The following is a 14,529-nucleotide window of genomic DNA, read 5'->3' as shown; positions in this document are numbered from 1 at the left end:
ACGGGAGAAAAGAAAATTCACATTTATGTCTGATGTAGAAAAAAAACGTGTGGATACAGGATAAGAATGAATGAAATGTATCCTCACATTGATGAGCTCCTGGTCGCACTGTCCCCGCTCATAGGCCACACAGGCCAGGTGAGGGTCTCTCTTCTCGCAGTACTTTCCCACCACACGGCTGTCGTAGAACGGGTTTTCCCGCAGGAAGCGTTCCGGGTTGTTGTTGCTGTCGATGTAGATCTTTGCCAGAGCATTATGGGTAGCAGGTTCTTCACAGCCTTCATGGATGCGGGACTCCAGCCAGGGCAGCAGCAGCTTCAGTCTGGGACAAATAGAACAGCATCAAGAGTGGAGCTGAAACGATTAATCTGATTAACCATGATGAATCAATTGAATTGGCAACTAATTTAGTAATTGATTAATTATTAACTGGAGTTTACAGACTGAAAAAGCACTTCCATTAGGAAATAAAACCCAGTAAGATAAAATTGAGCCAAAATAGCACAAAAAATATATACATTTTTCATTAAAGATAAACACCTTTGTTTGTACATATGTTCTACCCAAAACTCAAGTGCAATAGTTTTTGCTTTACCTAGTTAAAAATAAGGAAAAATGAACCAGTTCTAATAACTTCATGGAATCCCTTTAACTATCTTCAGAGTTGAGTAAAGAAAGCTAATGTGTGTGCATTGTTAGAGCACCTGTTCCTCTTCTCCACCTCTGCAACCAGTTCATCCGTGGAGAACTGTCCTCTGACGACCAGGATCAGACTCTTGATGACGTCCTCAGAGCAGTCCACATCCAGGAGGCCCCCGACGACAACTGGGAGACGGCTGGGATTCACCTGCCACACAAATCCCACAGTAAGCATCTCAAACAAGGATTGTGGCTACTGGTAAAATGTCACTGCCGTGGTTCTCACCTTCTGGACATAAATCTCGATGTATTTCTGCAAGTTGTTTCTGTACAGGTAGAGGACAAGATCGTGGACAAAATCAAACCGGTCACAGACGATGATGAGCGGCAGCTGGTCAGTGAGTTTGGCTTCCTGTGTGTCACAAATTGAAAGGGGAGATATTAGTAAAATGTAACATGCATAACAACTTCTATAACTCCATCTACTCCAACCTGATAGCACAGGGTTTATCCTTTACTGCTATTTTGCTTCAAACATGTTAGATATCAAAAACTCAAAAGCACAGGTTGCTAGCTAGCTACGAGCGACTGCAATTGCAGCACAACCAACTGACTAGCACTACATGACCTATACTGCACTCATAGTGTATGGACTGTGGTGTATACAAATATACGTCTCCATACAAAGGCAGGTTTCATTTCCATGTTTCAAGAGAAGAGGGACAAGGAGAAAGGAAAACAAATCAGGATCCTGAGGTGGAGAAGGGTGAAGGGAAGGTTTACCTGATACATGTCCTGCCATTTCAAAGCAGAAAAGCAAAGAAAGAAAATTCACCACCGTCAAGATTTAGAAGAGATACAAGCAAACTGCTTAGAGCCAGTTCGTTCACTCTGATCATTAACCTGTGGACCTTTAACGTGTGTGGGCAGGACTGTTGATACACAATTTTAAAAAAACGGATGCAAATAAAAAATGTTTTTAAAACGTCACCTTGAGGAAGTTCTTGACACGCTCCGGATCGTAGCAGTTGCTCTCTCTGCAGATCCTCTCCACCTCTTTAATTTGGCCCGTCTTGCAGGCAGCTTGGATGTACTTGAAGTGGACTTCGGCATCCTGACTGAAGTTCACAATAGAGCCCAGGAAGTAGAACAAGCCTGAGGGACACAAAGGCAATTCAAGTCCATAAGCAACATCCATGACTTCAAATACTAAATACATCAGACACCAGCATAAAAATGAGCAACCATGATCTCATATGGTGTGACTGAGTCCATTGTCCTACTAATGCACTCATGCCAGGCAATTACAGTTGATTGAGGCAGGTTTTAAAGATTTGAATAAAACTAATGCCAACTAAAATAAGATCTGAAAGTGAAAGAAATTGAACGTTTTACTAAGTGAATCATGGCGTACTGATGGCAACGGTACAGGATGCCATAAGCCTGGGTTCTCACCTTCGAAGCTCTTGAAGGACTCGAAGAGCTCAGTGAGAGACTGAGTGGAGAGCTGTTCATGGTACTTGGAAGCCACCTGAACACAGATCTGCAGGTTCTGGCGGATGTTAGCTGAGAGCATGGCCCTGAGGCACTCCATTGAATCTTCCACCGACAGCGAACCGAAGAAGTTCACCAGCCACTGGAGTAGAAGAACATTTGTTCGGTTTGTTCATACAAAAAGATAAAGCCCCCACAAAAAAATAAAACAGTTGTTCTGACAAAGAAAGGATTCTACCTCAGGGTTGAGGAGATGTGTGTGCACGACAGCACGCTTGATATCATACAGGTCTGTGTAGTGCTCCAAAGCCCTTTGAAGAAGACCAGCCTTCTCACACAGCTGGGCGATGTGAGCGCGGTCATAGTGTGTGAACATCTGGTTACCAAGGATAGCATCAGCAACCTACAGGCACAACAGAAACATTAGAACAAACATTTTTTTGTATGGTGTCTACCATTTTTTGACAATGAACACCGGTCCACCTGTGGGGCGTGCATGAGGTTCATCTCCAACAGGCGAGTCTGCAGTGGCCCTTCTGACGGTCTGTTGTTCTTTAAAGCGTCGAGGAGGAAAGATGTGCACTGCTGGATCAGGTTGTACTCCATGAAAACGTCCACAATCTGAGCAGATACAGACACACAAGGTGAGTTCTTTAAAGAAAAATGCGGATGGATAAAAATTTGCAATCACCACTAATTATACCAGGTAATAATGCATTTTTATCCATTTAAAAGTGTAAACATTGAAAACTTTTCAAAAGAGATTGTAAAGTACAGTCCGCCTCTGGGTTTAGTAGGACAAATTGCTGGAAGTCCTTTGAAATGAGACAAAATACAAGAAATAATAAAAAAAAAAACCTTTCAACTTTCACAAAGTTTTAAATACATGCCAACCTCAGCCACTAAACTCTTCACTGCAAGAGGACCAACTTCAGTGAACATCCCTATTGCATTTCCAACAAGAAATCTTAAAACAAAAAAAAAAAAAACAAACAAGCACATTCCCTTCACATTTTATGAAAATATTTGTTGAATGAACTCTGTTCATTTTTGTCCATGACAGTATCGGAGCCAATTTCAGAACATTTCATATCTTACCAAGCAATGAGATTCAGAAAGAATTGAAAAAAAAAACCCAGAAAAAAATCCTGCTCAGCATAAAGGACTTTAAAGAAAAAAACATAGAAGACAAAAATTGTTTAACCAAGATTTAACAGCAGATTTAGAAAAAAATTATTGTGTTAATCAGAAAAATATTTTTGCATGTGAGTCCATAGAATATGTAGACAAACATGTACTATAACTGGATGTAAAAGACTGTAAAGTGTCCATGACTAAGTTATTTCTAAACTCTTCATCTGCCTGTACAGCACTTTAGGGAACACAGGATGCTCTGTCAGCAGTCTGTGTTTATGTTGCAGAGATTCTGCAGACGTTGGAAGTAAAGGAAGTAGTGCATTTCCTTTATACTACAAGATAGCTGAATTCCACTGCTGTGTCCTGCACCATTACTCGATTACGTGGTACACACTACTTCAAACTCAAGTTAGGATTAATTATGTTCATGTGCAAATGGTAAAAGTAGTTTCTTCTGACCTGTGTGATGTCTGCTAATGGCTCTTCATCCTGGACCAGCATCTGTGCAAACTGCAGGCCTTGCTCTGGGTTTATGCGCATCACGTTCCTGAGCAGGAAGATCCAGTCTGGGGTGTAGCCCACCTTCAAAAAGAAATACTCATCAAATCAAACCTTAAATGCAATGAGAATAAAACCTTATTTTGATCTGTCAGGTTTAGTTAGAATCTAAAGTAGATTTCGTACCTTCTTGGCATACAGGACAATTTTGGGGAACTGACCAGTCTCTGCAAAGCACTGAATGACCTTGTTGGGGACATTCGCCCGCAGATACACGCTGAGGGCTAAGGTCGGATCCACCGCCTTCACCAGATCGCCCAGTTCCTCTGAACACTCCAACTGAAATGAGCAGTGACATACAAAGTTAGATTGGATTTCTATAAAACATTGTAATGCAAGGGAGGAAATCTAGAGAATTATAAAACCATTACGATATTACATTTAAAGATAAACCATTTCACTCCCAAAGCAGTCAGTTATTTACCGTTGAGGAATCCAAGATGGAGCCTCAGTTTTAAAGTGCATGAATTCCTTGAATATCAGATGATCTCATGCATTCATAAACAAGCTAGCCGTTTGTGTAAACAAAGCAAGTCAGGAAGTGGCAGGAAACGCCTGTGTGTGAGAGCAAGCTGAGCAAAACGCTTCAAGTACCTTGTCTTCCTTCAGCCACTTCTCCAGAAGCTGCTTTCGTCCCTGCTGGAGGACGGGTCTGCAAAGCTCCAGGGACTCAAACTTGTTGAGCTGGCCCTGATCCAACAGGATACCAAAGTACTGCAGCAACGGAGAGGTCTGGCCCGGCTGAGTGGGAACGCTCTGGAAGCGGCGGATGGTGTCCGGTGTGCGAAGTATTCCCTGAAAGAGGAAAAATAATGGAATCAGAAGGGAACTGAAGATAAAAACAATGGGCTAGCACAAGAAACGCTGGAATAATTACAGCCAAATTAAAAAAAATAAAAATAAAATACCTTTGGTGCATTAGCAGCAACTTTGGCAGCTTCAGAGTAGTTGCCAGCAGCAAACAGATTGTTGAACTTGCGTGCAAAGAGCTCTTCAGCTCCAGCCAGGTTGTTGCGGACAGCCAGGCGGAGGGCAAGATCTGGATTCTGCAGCACATTGTTGATGTATGGAATGATGTTTTCTTCTTCCACACAGACAGACAGCACCTGGGTCAGAAGACTTTTTTAAGTCCATTGAAATACAGAACTAAAAAAGGAAAACTGATTTGGAGTTTTCAGGAGTGATTAGTATAGGTCATATCTCTACCATAAAGAAAACCAAAAATGAAACTTCAGACAAAAAAAAAAAAGTGAAATGTGAATAACTTTGTTTAGCTTAAAACGGCAGTTTCCTTCCCTCTGTAAGCTGTGCTGTAAATCATCACCAGGAAAAATTAGCTGATCTAAATTAGTTTTTTTGGGGAGTGACCAGGCAACTGAAAGAAAAGATCAAATTAAAGGAGCAGGAACAACAGGGTTGAAGGGATGGTAGAGGAGCTAATGTATGTATGGGAACAGTCAGACATGAAGTACTCCACTGTTTAAGTATTTTACTGATCAGATGTATAGAGGGAAAAAATACAGATACTAGAGAGAACATACACAGCAGAGCAGCAAGTATCAAATGAAACATGAGCAGTAGTATCAAGTGCACAAGACGTTCACTGACACAGATAGTAAAGCAGAAATATGTTGAAAGCAAAGAGGGGGAAGAAAAACGACCGAGATTCTGGTGTGGAAAATCAATAAGAAGGCTGAGGGAAAGACTGAGGGCACTCAATGCTGAACATTAATATGAAGCTTATTCATGATTTCATAGGATTTCAAATGTTCTTTCACTTCCAAAATGGCACACTACTGACTGCATTTTTATTGCATTTCATCACAATTTTTCCCCACATGATTTTATAACTATCTGGGATCCATCTGGGTTTCTGCTTCTTAAATTACTGATTTTCTCTTAGGGGCAGATCTCAAAAACACTAGCTACGCCTAAGCTGGCTAAAAATTTAGAACTCTGTCAAATACAGGAAGAAAAACAGTAATAAAGATTTCCAACTTCAATTGGCAAAACAATTTCTTAATCTATTATTCATTCTTTTCCCAGCAGTACTAACAAATCTTTGACTTAATGCATAAAATACAAGAGCATGAGGAATGAATAAGACACTTGAATGTAAAGAAGTGTTTTATAGATTGAATGTAGCACTGCAGTGTTGCATTAAAGCACAAGTGTCAAACGCCAGTCCTCAAGGGCCGCTGTCCTGCAGTTTCTAGATGTGCCACAGGTACAAAACATTGGAATGAAATGGCTTAATCACATCCTCCTTGTGTAGATCAGTTCTCCAAAGCCTTGCTAATGACCCAATTATTCTATTCATGTGTGGTGCAGCAGAGGCACATCTAAAAGTTGCAGGACTGTGGCCCTTGAGGACTGGAGTTTGACACCCCTGCATTAAAGATATCAGATTACCAGATTTTGTTGCTAAGCTAACCAATGCATCTGTTAGCACTAGAGGCCAAAGCAGTGGCCTATTTCTTATCAGATCACTGCCTCCGTACATGTCCACGTGACTCGAGCACACACACACAGATACATGACGGCCCCTACATGCAGGCATGTCTGCCACAACTCAGATCAACTTTCCTCCCTCCACTCAATTATTCATGTGGTGTGTGGCCTGAATGGAACATTATTAATCAGCTGGCTGGATCCAGTTCTCCTCGCTGGTTCTGCTTTACACACACGGCAACATCCAACCCTCTGCACTCCCTGTGTGTGAAACACTAGCTCATGGATTATTTAGAGCGCCTCCTGGCAGAGTCTGAGCTTGCCTCGTGATGACAAACAAAGCAGGAGCTTCTTTCAGAGGTCCATGTCACAACACAACGTTTGAAACATTCGTTTACGTCGCCGCAAATTAAACGAAAGGTGTACGATATATTTTTTGATGGATTGTAATGAACAGTAGGTAGTCATCAGCAGAAATATACAGTCACAATAATATGACTGAGCATCCATGTTCTGGGTCAACATCAATGCAACCGTCACTGGTGGGTAAGTTTACCTGTCCCTTTCGGTTGACCCCAATAATGCCTGAGGTGGCATCATGTGGCGCCGTGACGAAGATGGTCTCCCCACTGATGCGGTTCATGTAGATGCAGGTTCCAGTCTCCAGGTCGTACAGGTGGATGTAGCCATATTTGGTAATGAGGAAAACCACATTGTGCTTTGCACTTATCTGCAAAAGAAAGCAAAATTAAACCATTTCCCTTCCAATGAAACAAAAAACGGCAACAAAAAAAGAATTTATACCAGAAACTGGCATGTCAAGTAATGCTTGTTTTGCTGTTCTTAATGAAACAAACCTGCATGGCCACAGGAAAGTCATTCTGTGCTTCAGGAGGAAAGAAGACATCCACTGCTTTCTTTGGAAATGGCTGATTACCAGTTGGTGGGGTTCCCACCTCAATAATGTGCAGCTGAGGACAAGCGGGGAAAGAAAAAAAAAAAAGAACTTGATTAAATTTATTGGTTCATTGATTCCTTTCCTCCCACATACAACTAGAATGAGTAAATGATCACCTTTCCTCCAGCCTGGCCCCTCACAGCAAAGCAGAACAAAGTTGACTCTTCTGCGTTTCCTTCAATCTTGAACTGGGCGAAGCTGGCAGCATGGCCTTCAATGGGCTGAGAAACCTTTCTTTCAACGGAGTAGAGCTGCATGGCTCCCACCACTCTGTTTTGCTGCAAAATAAAATATATACATAAGCATGAGTGTAATCACAAACACATTTGTAAACATCTACTAATATGATCAACAGTAAAAACGAAAATTCGTGGACATTTCAGATATTTCTAAATGTTATTTTTTGTGCAAATGTCAAACTGGGCAAGGCTGAGTGTTTGCAGGGATTTTCTCTTCAGATCACAACTTGAATTCAATTGAGCAATTTTTGTGCCTTTAACATCCATTCAAATGCATTTTGATTGGAGATGCACTAATCAGATGTTAATATCTGTATCAGTCCCAATATTGGGGGGGAAAAAATATAAATTCTAGATTGGATATTGTGACAATGTGCCTGAGCCACAAGGTTCAGTCTCATTCTATGCTTTGTGCTCCAAGTGATGTCATACCATGTTATTTTACATTATATTTAGAAATTCTAATTGCATTTTCTCAATCACTTGATTCAGAAAGTGCTGCTGACTACACTGTCAGTTTATTTTACATTTTCCGTTATACTATAAAATTGAACAGACTGAACACATCAAACTGACCGACTGAACTGTGTTGTTTTCACCTGTTTGACCAAGCTTGTGAAGCTACTGGTGTATTTAAGTGTTCTGTGCTGGCACAGAGTTTTTACATAAATTTGTAAATCAGTACATTTATGTCTGTTCAAAAGAGTGCTTTTAGTCACTTCAGAACTGTTTTCTGTATTGGATTGGTATCGGCTGATAAACCTCATGTTGACATTGGAAGTGAAAAAAGTGGATCAGTGCATCCATAATTTTGAGTAAAGCTCTTTTGTAAGTTTATTAGCATTTCTGTAAATCTACCAAATTGCATATATGGGAGGAAGATTTAAAAAATTGTTTGACTATTCTAAAATGCTGCCAAGTTTTGTTATTGCCAGGATTAACCAATACCCCCTCCACCCAAAAAGAAGAAGAAAAAAAAAAACAAAACCCTGTTACATTACCTGAGCTGAGATACCAATGAGAAGGAGCCATTTCTGCTTGGCGTCGGTGCGGTAGTTGATGATCTGGCAGCCTGCCAGGCTGGAGTGGCGATCAAAAACTTTGACAGGCTGAGAGTCGCCCTCCATGCTCCAGTGGTAAACAGCGGTGTCAGTCACAAGAGCAACCGTGTTCAGAGAGATCCACTTCCAGAAAGTCACGTCGTCTGTCATGGTGTGTGCTTTCATCTTGCTCTTCATCTCAATGTTAAAGATCTGAAGGGTTTTGGCCGCTATGAAGAAGAGGATAAAAGCAGGAGCCAGGCCCAAAGAGAACATTAGAGTTTCTGATGCATTTCCATCATCATTCCACACACACACACGGATTTATTGCAAAAGAAACACCAAATTTAAATTAAAGTATCATTGAGTAAGGATGGCAGGAGTGATAGACAGGGGGATACCAAACATGCTGCAGTAGGAAGCTACCTAATCAAGCAAGAGGAGCATTGAAAAATAGAGGAAATTGGGGAGGAGAAAAAAAAACATTTGACTTCCAAAGAAGCTATACCAATAGTAAATATGCAAACCAAATTTATACTTAAAGAAAATGCATGCTCCAATTCTAAGAAATGTCTACAAGACGTCTGAGAAAAAATATATATTTGTAACCAAAATTTGCCAAATTTTATACTTGTTTTCAAAAGATTAAAGATGCACTGTTGATTGACAAAGTTCTGATATTAAGAAATAGGAAAAACAAATATTCAATAAACTGGCCAGAAGTGTGACTCATTCTCAGTAACTAAATTGTGATTATGTCAAAAAAGCCATCAAGAAAAATACGCAACAGCAGAACAAGAGAAAGACGCTTTTTTAAAAAAGGTGTACAAGTTTTGTACCTTTAGTCAAGACAAAAGAACTTAACAACGAGTTATTCTTATGAAACTGTGTGAACTAGACATTAAAATATTATATACAAAAGGTTCACTCACCTGCATTCTGTGTGTTATATTAGTTGGGATTAATTTAGTGAGCTTAAGCTTCATTTTTAAAAAAGCAGTGTGATATTTGTTTGCTTATTAAATACTCAAATGCATTTTCACAGCCATCGAGATTACTTCGTCATCACAAAGCCATAAAATCAGAGTACATTAAGCATTCTGTTGAATGGACCGCTTGATTAGGCAGCCGCATTTTAGAGAGCAAGCATTAACGGGGTCTTAAGGAGTAGTTGCACCTGTGCACAGGCATTGTGTTAATCCGTCAAGTGTAGTTAAATGAACAGGTTAGGGCTCACACCGCAAAATGATACACTGAAGAGAAGGCAGACGGAAAGAAAGAAGGGCCTTTACTAGACCGACACTAGAATGTATCTAAGCCCCTACATGTACTGCATGTATTGTTTACTACACGACAAAGGTAATTTGTTTTATCTATTGTAAATTTGAAAATGTCAGGGTAGGGTATGTGCATAAAATTATACAAATAAATTACTTTCAACACATTTCAGTTTGTTAAGAGACAAATAAGCCAAGTAAGGATGTTAAATACGACTTTTCCCTACACACATAGACTACCCAACCTTTCCGTAGAAAGTATTTGGATTAATTTCCTTTATGATGACTTCTTTAAGCAAACTACTGAAATCCCTGTTATAAAGACAAACTACTATGGGAACTGGTAATGAATACTATCGCAGAAACATTCAGATTTGAATTGTCTTAACATAATTTGCCAGTTTATGAAGCAGAGCTCTCACGTTTTGCCGAGAAGGCTGGATGTCTGAGCTAAATGTTAACAAGGCCCCATTGCTTTCCTGTGTTGTGCTCTGTAGTTTTGACAGTTAATTTTTTATAACATAACTCGAATTAGTACTACAAGTCATGGAATAAATTAACTACAAAAGTATTCATCAATTTAAAAAAAAGATTAAATAAAAGTCCTAAAATTTAGGACCTAGTATTGAAATTCTAAGTGTATATGAGCATATAAGCCAGAAATTGAAACTAGAATTCAAGGTTTCCCCCAGAAAACTTGCCAAGAACGGTGTTTGGATGCTAAGCAGGCCTTCATCCAGCGCCCTGTTTGTGTTTGAGTAAAAAAAAAAAAACCCACAAAAACATTTAAAGTAGACAGGAAATTTGAAAATATCACTTGATAATTATGTGTTATTGAAAGATTGGATGAATAAACCCTGTACACCAACTGTGAAGCCTTAAAAAATGCAAACATTTTAAAAAGACTTTAAAATAAAATAAGTAATGCTTAGGTTGGTGGGGGCACAAGTAAAGCCTGGTGGTCCACCAGTCTTATGATGCACAGGAGGAAAACCTGGAATTAAGGACTTTAATTCTATTCTTTAAAAAATGTCAAATCCTCTTCATTTTTATCTTGAAAATCTTATGCTTTACCACAACAACTTCCATATTAAACCCTAATTACAATAAGAAATGCAGTATTTGGGCTTGTCCAGGCTGATACTAATTTCTAGGTTTTTTTGTGGTCCGTTCTCTTAAGTCAGATTTAGATTTATTTTTCCACCTCTAAATAATAATTTGTTTTCTTTTTAAGTTCTTAATCCTCGGGCCTGCTGTGATTTAGTGTCTACACAACGCTTACCACCACAAATAAAACTACAAATCAGTATTTTTTGGCTTGCATATTGCGATTTAAATCGCTTGATAAAGAAAAAGTCTAGATCTAAACAGAATAAAAAATATTTTTTAAATAAATTGAATTAAATGTTATAGGACAGCTTCACTGATCATAACTGCTAACAAAAAAAACTTAGCAAGATATGGCAGTCCAAGAGAAGTATATAACATCTCTGTTCTTCAACTTAAAAACAAATTTGAGTCAACAATATTAGAATTATAAAACAAATATACAAGAACATCTGAACTCGGTTAAAAAAAAAACAACCATACATTAAGCACAGCTGGAAGACGAGTGAAAACAAGTATGTGTCATTTCAATTTCAGATGGATAAGCACGCAGATTTCAAATGGAAACGTGGATTAAAATGAAATTATTCTTACCCATAATACCACATGAACATGTTCTAAATCATTTTGAATATAAAAATGATGGAATGCCAGCAAGCTGTAAGGCTGTGAAAGCTAAATCCTGTTTACAAATAAGTTTTACTGAAGGTGATAAAGACACAATGAGCAAACCTGGGTTAAAGGTTTAAAAATTGACAGAAATGTCCTCAATGGTATTTGTGCTTTAATATAAAAAAAAAAAAAAAAATCAGAGTGAAATATTTTTAGATAAGTTTGGTTTGCTCAGAATTACTTGTCTTTAAACAGGATTTCCCTTCCACAGTAAGTATTGAAATTTCAACTCACCGTCTGCAAACATAAGAAAGCAGTAAGAAAAAAATGAACATACAAAAAGACAAAACAAAAAACGTCAAAGTAATCATAGCAGCTGGACAAAAATAAAAAATATGCTATTTTAGTCTTCATGAGAAATGTTTAGTGTTTAAAAAAAACAATGGCCAATAAAACATATTTAATGACAGAAAACTAAAGTAGCTACATGTGTACAGACCTTAATGAATAAACTGAACATGCTCTGAAAACGTAAAACCAATAAATTCACATTGAACATAAGTTTTAAAAAAACAGCAACATTAGAAATCTATGCTTAAATTCTGGCAGAACACGTCTCTCTAAAGCAGCTGAAATCTGCATATTTACTAGCGTCGTACCTTTAAGTGCGATGACCTTGCTGGCGGGGTTCATGATGGCGCTGTCAGCTGAGATGGGTCTCCGGATCGGAGTATTGGGGTCGGCCATGTCAATGATCACAACCTGGGCCTGCTCCCCCACTTTCTCCCGGATGCAGATGAATTTGTCAGACTCCATGGTCAGGGTGCTGAAGCCGATGTTGGCTGGATTGATTCCCAAATTTTGGAGCTGGGGCAGAAAGGGAGACATGTCAGACTGAACAAAAATCTGCCACAGTGGGTTAGGAAATTTCTCTAGACAACTCAGCTCCACATTCAATGTGCTTCTGCGAAATATTACAGATGTTATGATCTGCGGCGTTTAAGTCACTATAATGGAAGACACGTTTTCTTGGAAAATCAAGAGAAAGTATAACTGAAGGCTTGAGTAAATCACATCAGGACTGCATTTTTGACTTCCTGATTCAGTGACATAATTTAGAGAGTAGATAACCAATCTATTGCCATGTTTTAAAAAACGGCTGCAACCATTTTAGCAGATTTTTCATTTAAAAACTTAAACCCTGTTTTTATAGAAGAACATCAATAGATGCAAATAAAACTTTTAAATAAAAATATTTATTGCCTAAAAAACATGGCACTCCTTTAGTGAATTTGAACTAGGTAAAGCTAAAATTATGCCACCTGAGGAGTTTTGGGTAAAACATATTTAAGGACAATGGTGTTCTTATCTGAAATGTAAAAATATATGTATACTGCTCAAAAAAATAAAGGGAACACTTAAACAACACAATATAACTCCAAGTAAATCAAACTTCTGTGAAATCAAACTGTCCACTTAGGAAGCAACACTGATTGACAATCAATTTCACCTGCTGTTGTGCAAATGGAACTTTGTACAGAACAAAGTATTCAATGAGAATATTTCTTTCATTCACATCTAGGAGGTGTTATTTGAGTGTTCCCTTTATTTTTTTGAGCAGTGTATATTGTACAGTTTTGGCTTAATTACTGCTCTTAAAAAAGGCCAATTTTTTCAGCAAAGTTCCTTTTTTGGAGTCTGTACACACCAGTAAACGATTAGTCAATTAATAAATTAGCTGACAATTATTTCAATTAATTGTTTCAGCCCTAGTGTGTTTATTATATTGCAAAGCAAGTCCAAATCCTTGACGCCACTTTTTTGATCTTGGCTTTTTTTTTAAAAATATAATAAAAATATGAATGAGTTTGATAAGGATTTCTCTCTGTCTCACAAAAACACCAACACAGCAGTATCTGGGAAGCAAACCAGAACAGAAATATGTGCCCTAAATGATCCAACAAGTATGCCCAAAGGCTAATAGTTTAACATGTGGTTTGAGATTTTACTGTGAAATATTGCAATGGCACTCGCTTTTGCAACCAACACATTTTCCCCTCTCATTGCAATGCTTTCCATTTTTCCACCTCTGTCACTTCCATCACCATCGGATATGAACATCTGAACTGAGTCTTCATCGAACACACAAAGATATTGGGCAGGAAACTTTGAATTCAACTAACATCTTAAAAACTGCATTGCAAACAGTTCTTTCCCATTAAGGATGTTGCAATGTTAAGGACTAACATGAGGATGTTGCAACAAGTCTACTCTGCAGCCCTACGATGCACCACAAAACCATGCACAAGTTCAACCACTACACATGCTTTCTTCCTTTTCCAATGAACCGACTGTTGATGACATTGATATTATGATTTCAAATCGAGAGGAAATGAAACCACCAGAAAACACTTCCCATATAGCAGGTTGTTTTGTTGCAACTTCCTCTCGTTGAGCAACCAATGTGTAACACACCGCATTCGTACAACTTCTCCGAGTACCTAACTGATGTGTGTTTGGAAAAGAATTACAGGAATGGCTCATTCTTTGCAGCATTTGGGGGAAAAAAGTATAATCTCTGGTTATAGTATTTATAAAGACCACAGGAATCCTTTTTGGGGGGAGAGAGGGAACTTCTGGGGCTGATTGCATTTAACTCCAATTTGCCAAATTGAAATGGGTGTTTGTATTACAATTGGCAAACTGCTATCATTGAAAGCTAATCAGCAGGCAGGCACTTTTCCAGGAACTGCTCAACGAAATGGTGACGACGTTTATCAATGACGGGATACACCCTTCCCACAGCTCTGCCCCACCCACATTCTTTCAGAGTGTAACCTGGTTCTCTCTCAGTGACGCTGCAGTTCGGCAACTCACAGCAGTACAGGCAGATATGAACAGAAATATTCTGAAGCACAATTTTTCCTTCCCCTCTTTTTAAACTAAATGGAGCATCTAGTTGAAACGCAAGCAACACCAATGTGATCCAAGTCCAGACTGCTACAAAAAAAAAAAAA

At 38.8% G+C, this 14,529-nt stretch overlaps 1 protein-coding gene across 2 annotated transcripts in view; it reads right to left on the bottom strand.

Moving 5' to 3' along the window:
• The window catches only part of LOC102226183 (clathrin heavy chain 1), a 30,047-nt gene that overhangs the window by 7,736 nt on the left and 7,782 nt on the right, over window positions 1-14,529 (bottom strand). The window contains exons 2-18 of one of the 2 annotated variants that reach the window (XM_014473794.2): window positions 12,172-12,379; window positions 11,807-11,809; window positions 8,478-8,746; window positions 7,354-7,515; window positions 7,137-7,250; window positions 6,836-7,009; window positions 4,737-4,934; window positions 4,423-4,623; window positions 3,955-4,107; window positions 3,730-3,852; window positions 2,617-2,754; window positions 2,372-2,536; window positions 2,095-2,275; window positions 1,631-1,794; window positions 926-1,051; window positions 705-847; window positions 88-322 (exon numbers count right to left, since the gene is read on the bottom strand). In XM_014473794.2, coding sequence (XP_014329280.1) covers window positions 88-322; window positions 705-847; window positions 926-1,051; window positions 1,631-1,794; window positions 2,095-2,275; window positions 2,372-2,536; window positions 2,617-2,754; window positions 3,730-3,852; window positions 3,955-4,107; window positions 4,423-4,623; window positions 4,737-4,934; window positions 6,836-7,009; window positions 7,137-7,250; window positions 7,354-7,515; window positions 8,478-8,746; window positions 11,807-11,809; window positions 12,172-12,379 — 2,757 coding nt within the window. The remainder of the gene's footprint in view (window positions 1-87; window positions 323-704; window positions 848-925; window positions 1,052-1,630; window positions 1,795-2,094; window positions 2,276-2,371; window positions 2,537-2,616; window positions 2,755-3,729; window positions 3,853-3,954; window positions 4,108-4,422; window positions 4,624-4,736; window positions 4,935-6,835; window positions 7,010-7,136; window positions 7,251-7,353; window positions 7,516-8,477; window positions 8,747-11,806; window positions 11,810-12,171; window positions 12,380-14,529) is intronic. The other variant, XM_005812326.3, reaches the window with a different exon arrangement.

Source organism: Xiphophorus maculatus, chromosome 11 (genome assembly GCF_002775205.1).
Source record: "Xiphophorus maculatus strain JP 163 A chromosome 11, X_maculatus-5.0-male, whole genome shotgun sequence".
NCBI lineage: Eukaryota > Metazoa > Chordata > Actinopteri > Cyprinodontiformes > Poeciliidae > Xiphophorus > Xiphophorus maculatus.
This window is presented reverse-complemented; position numbering and strand designations above follow the sequence as displayed.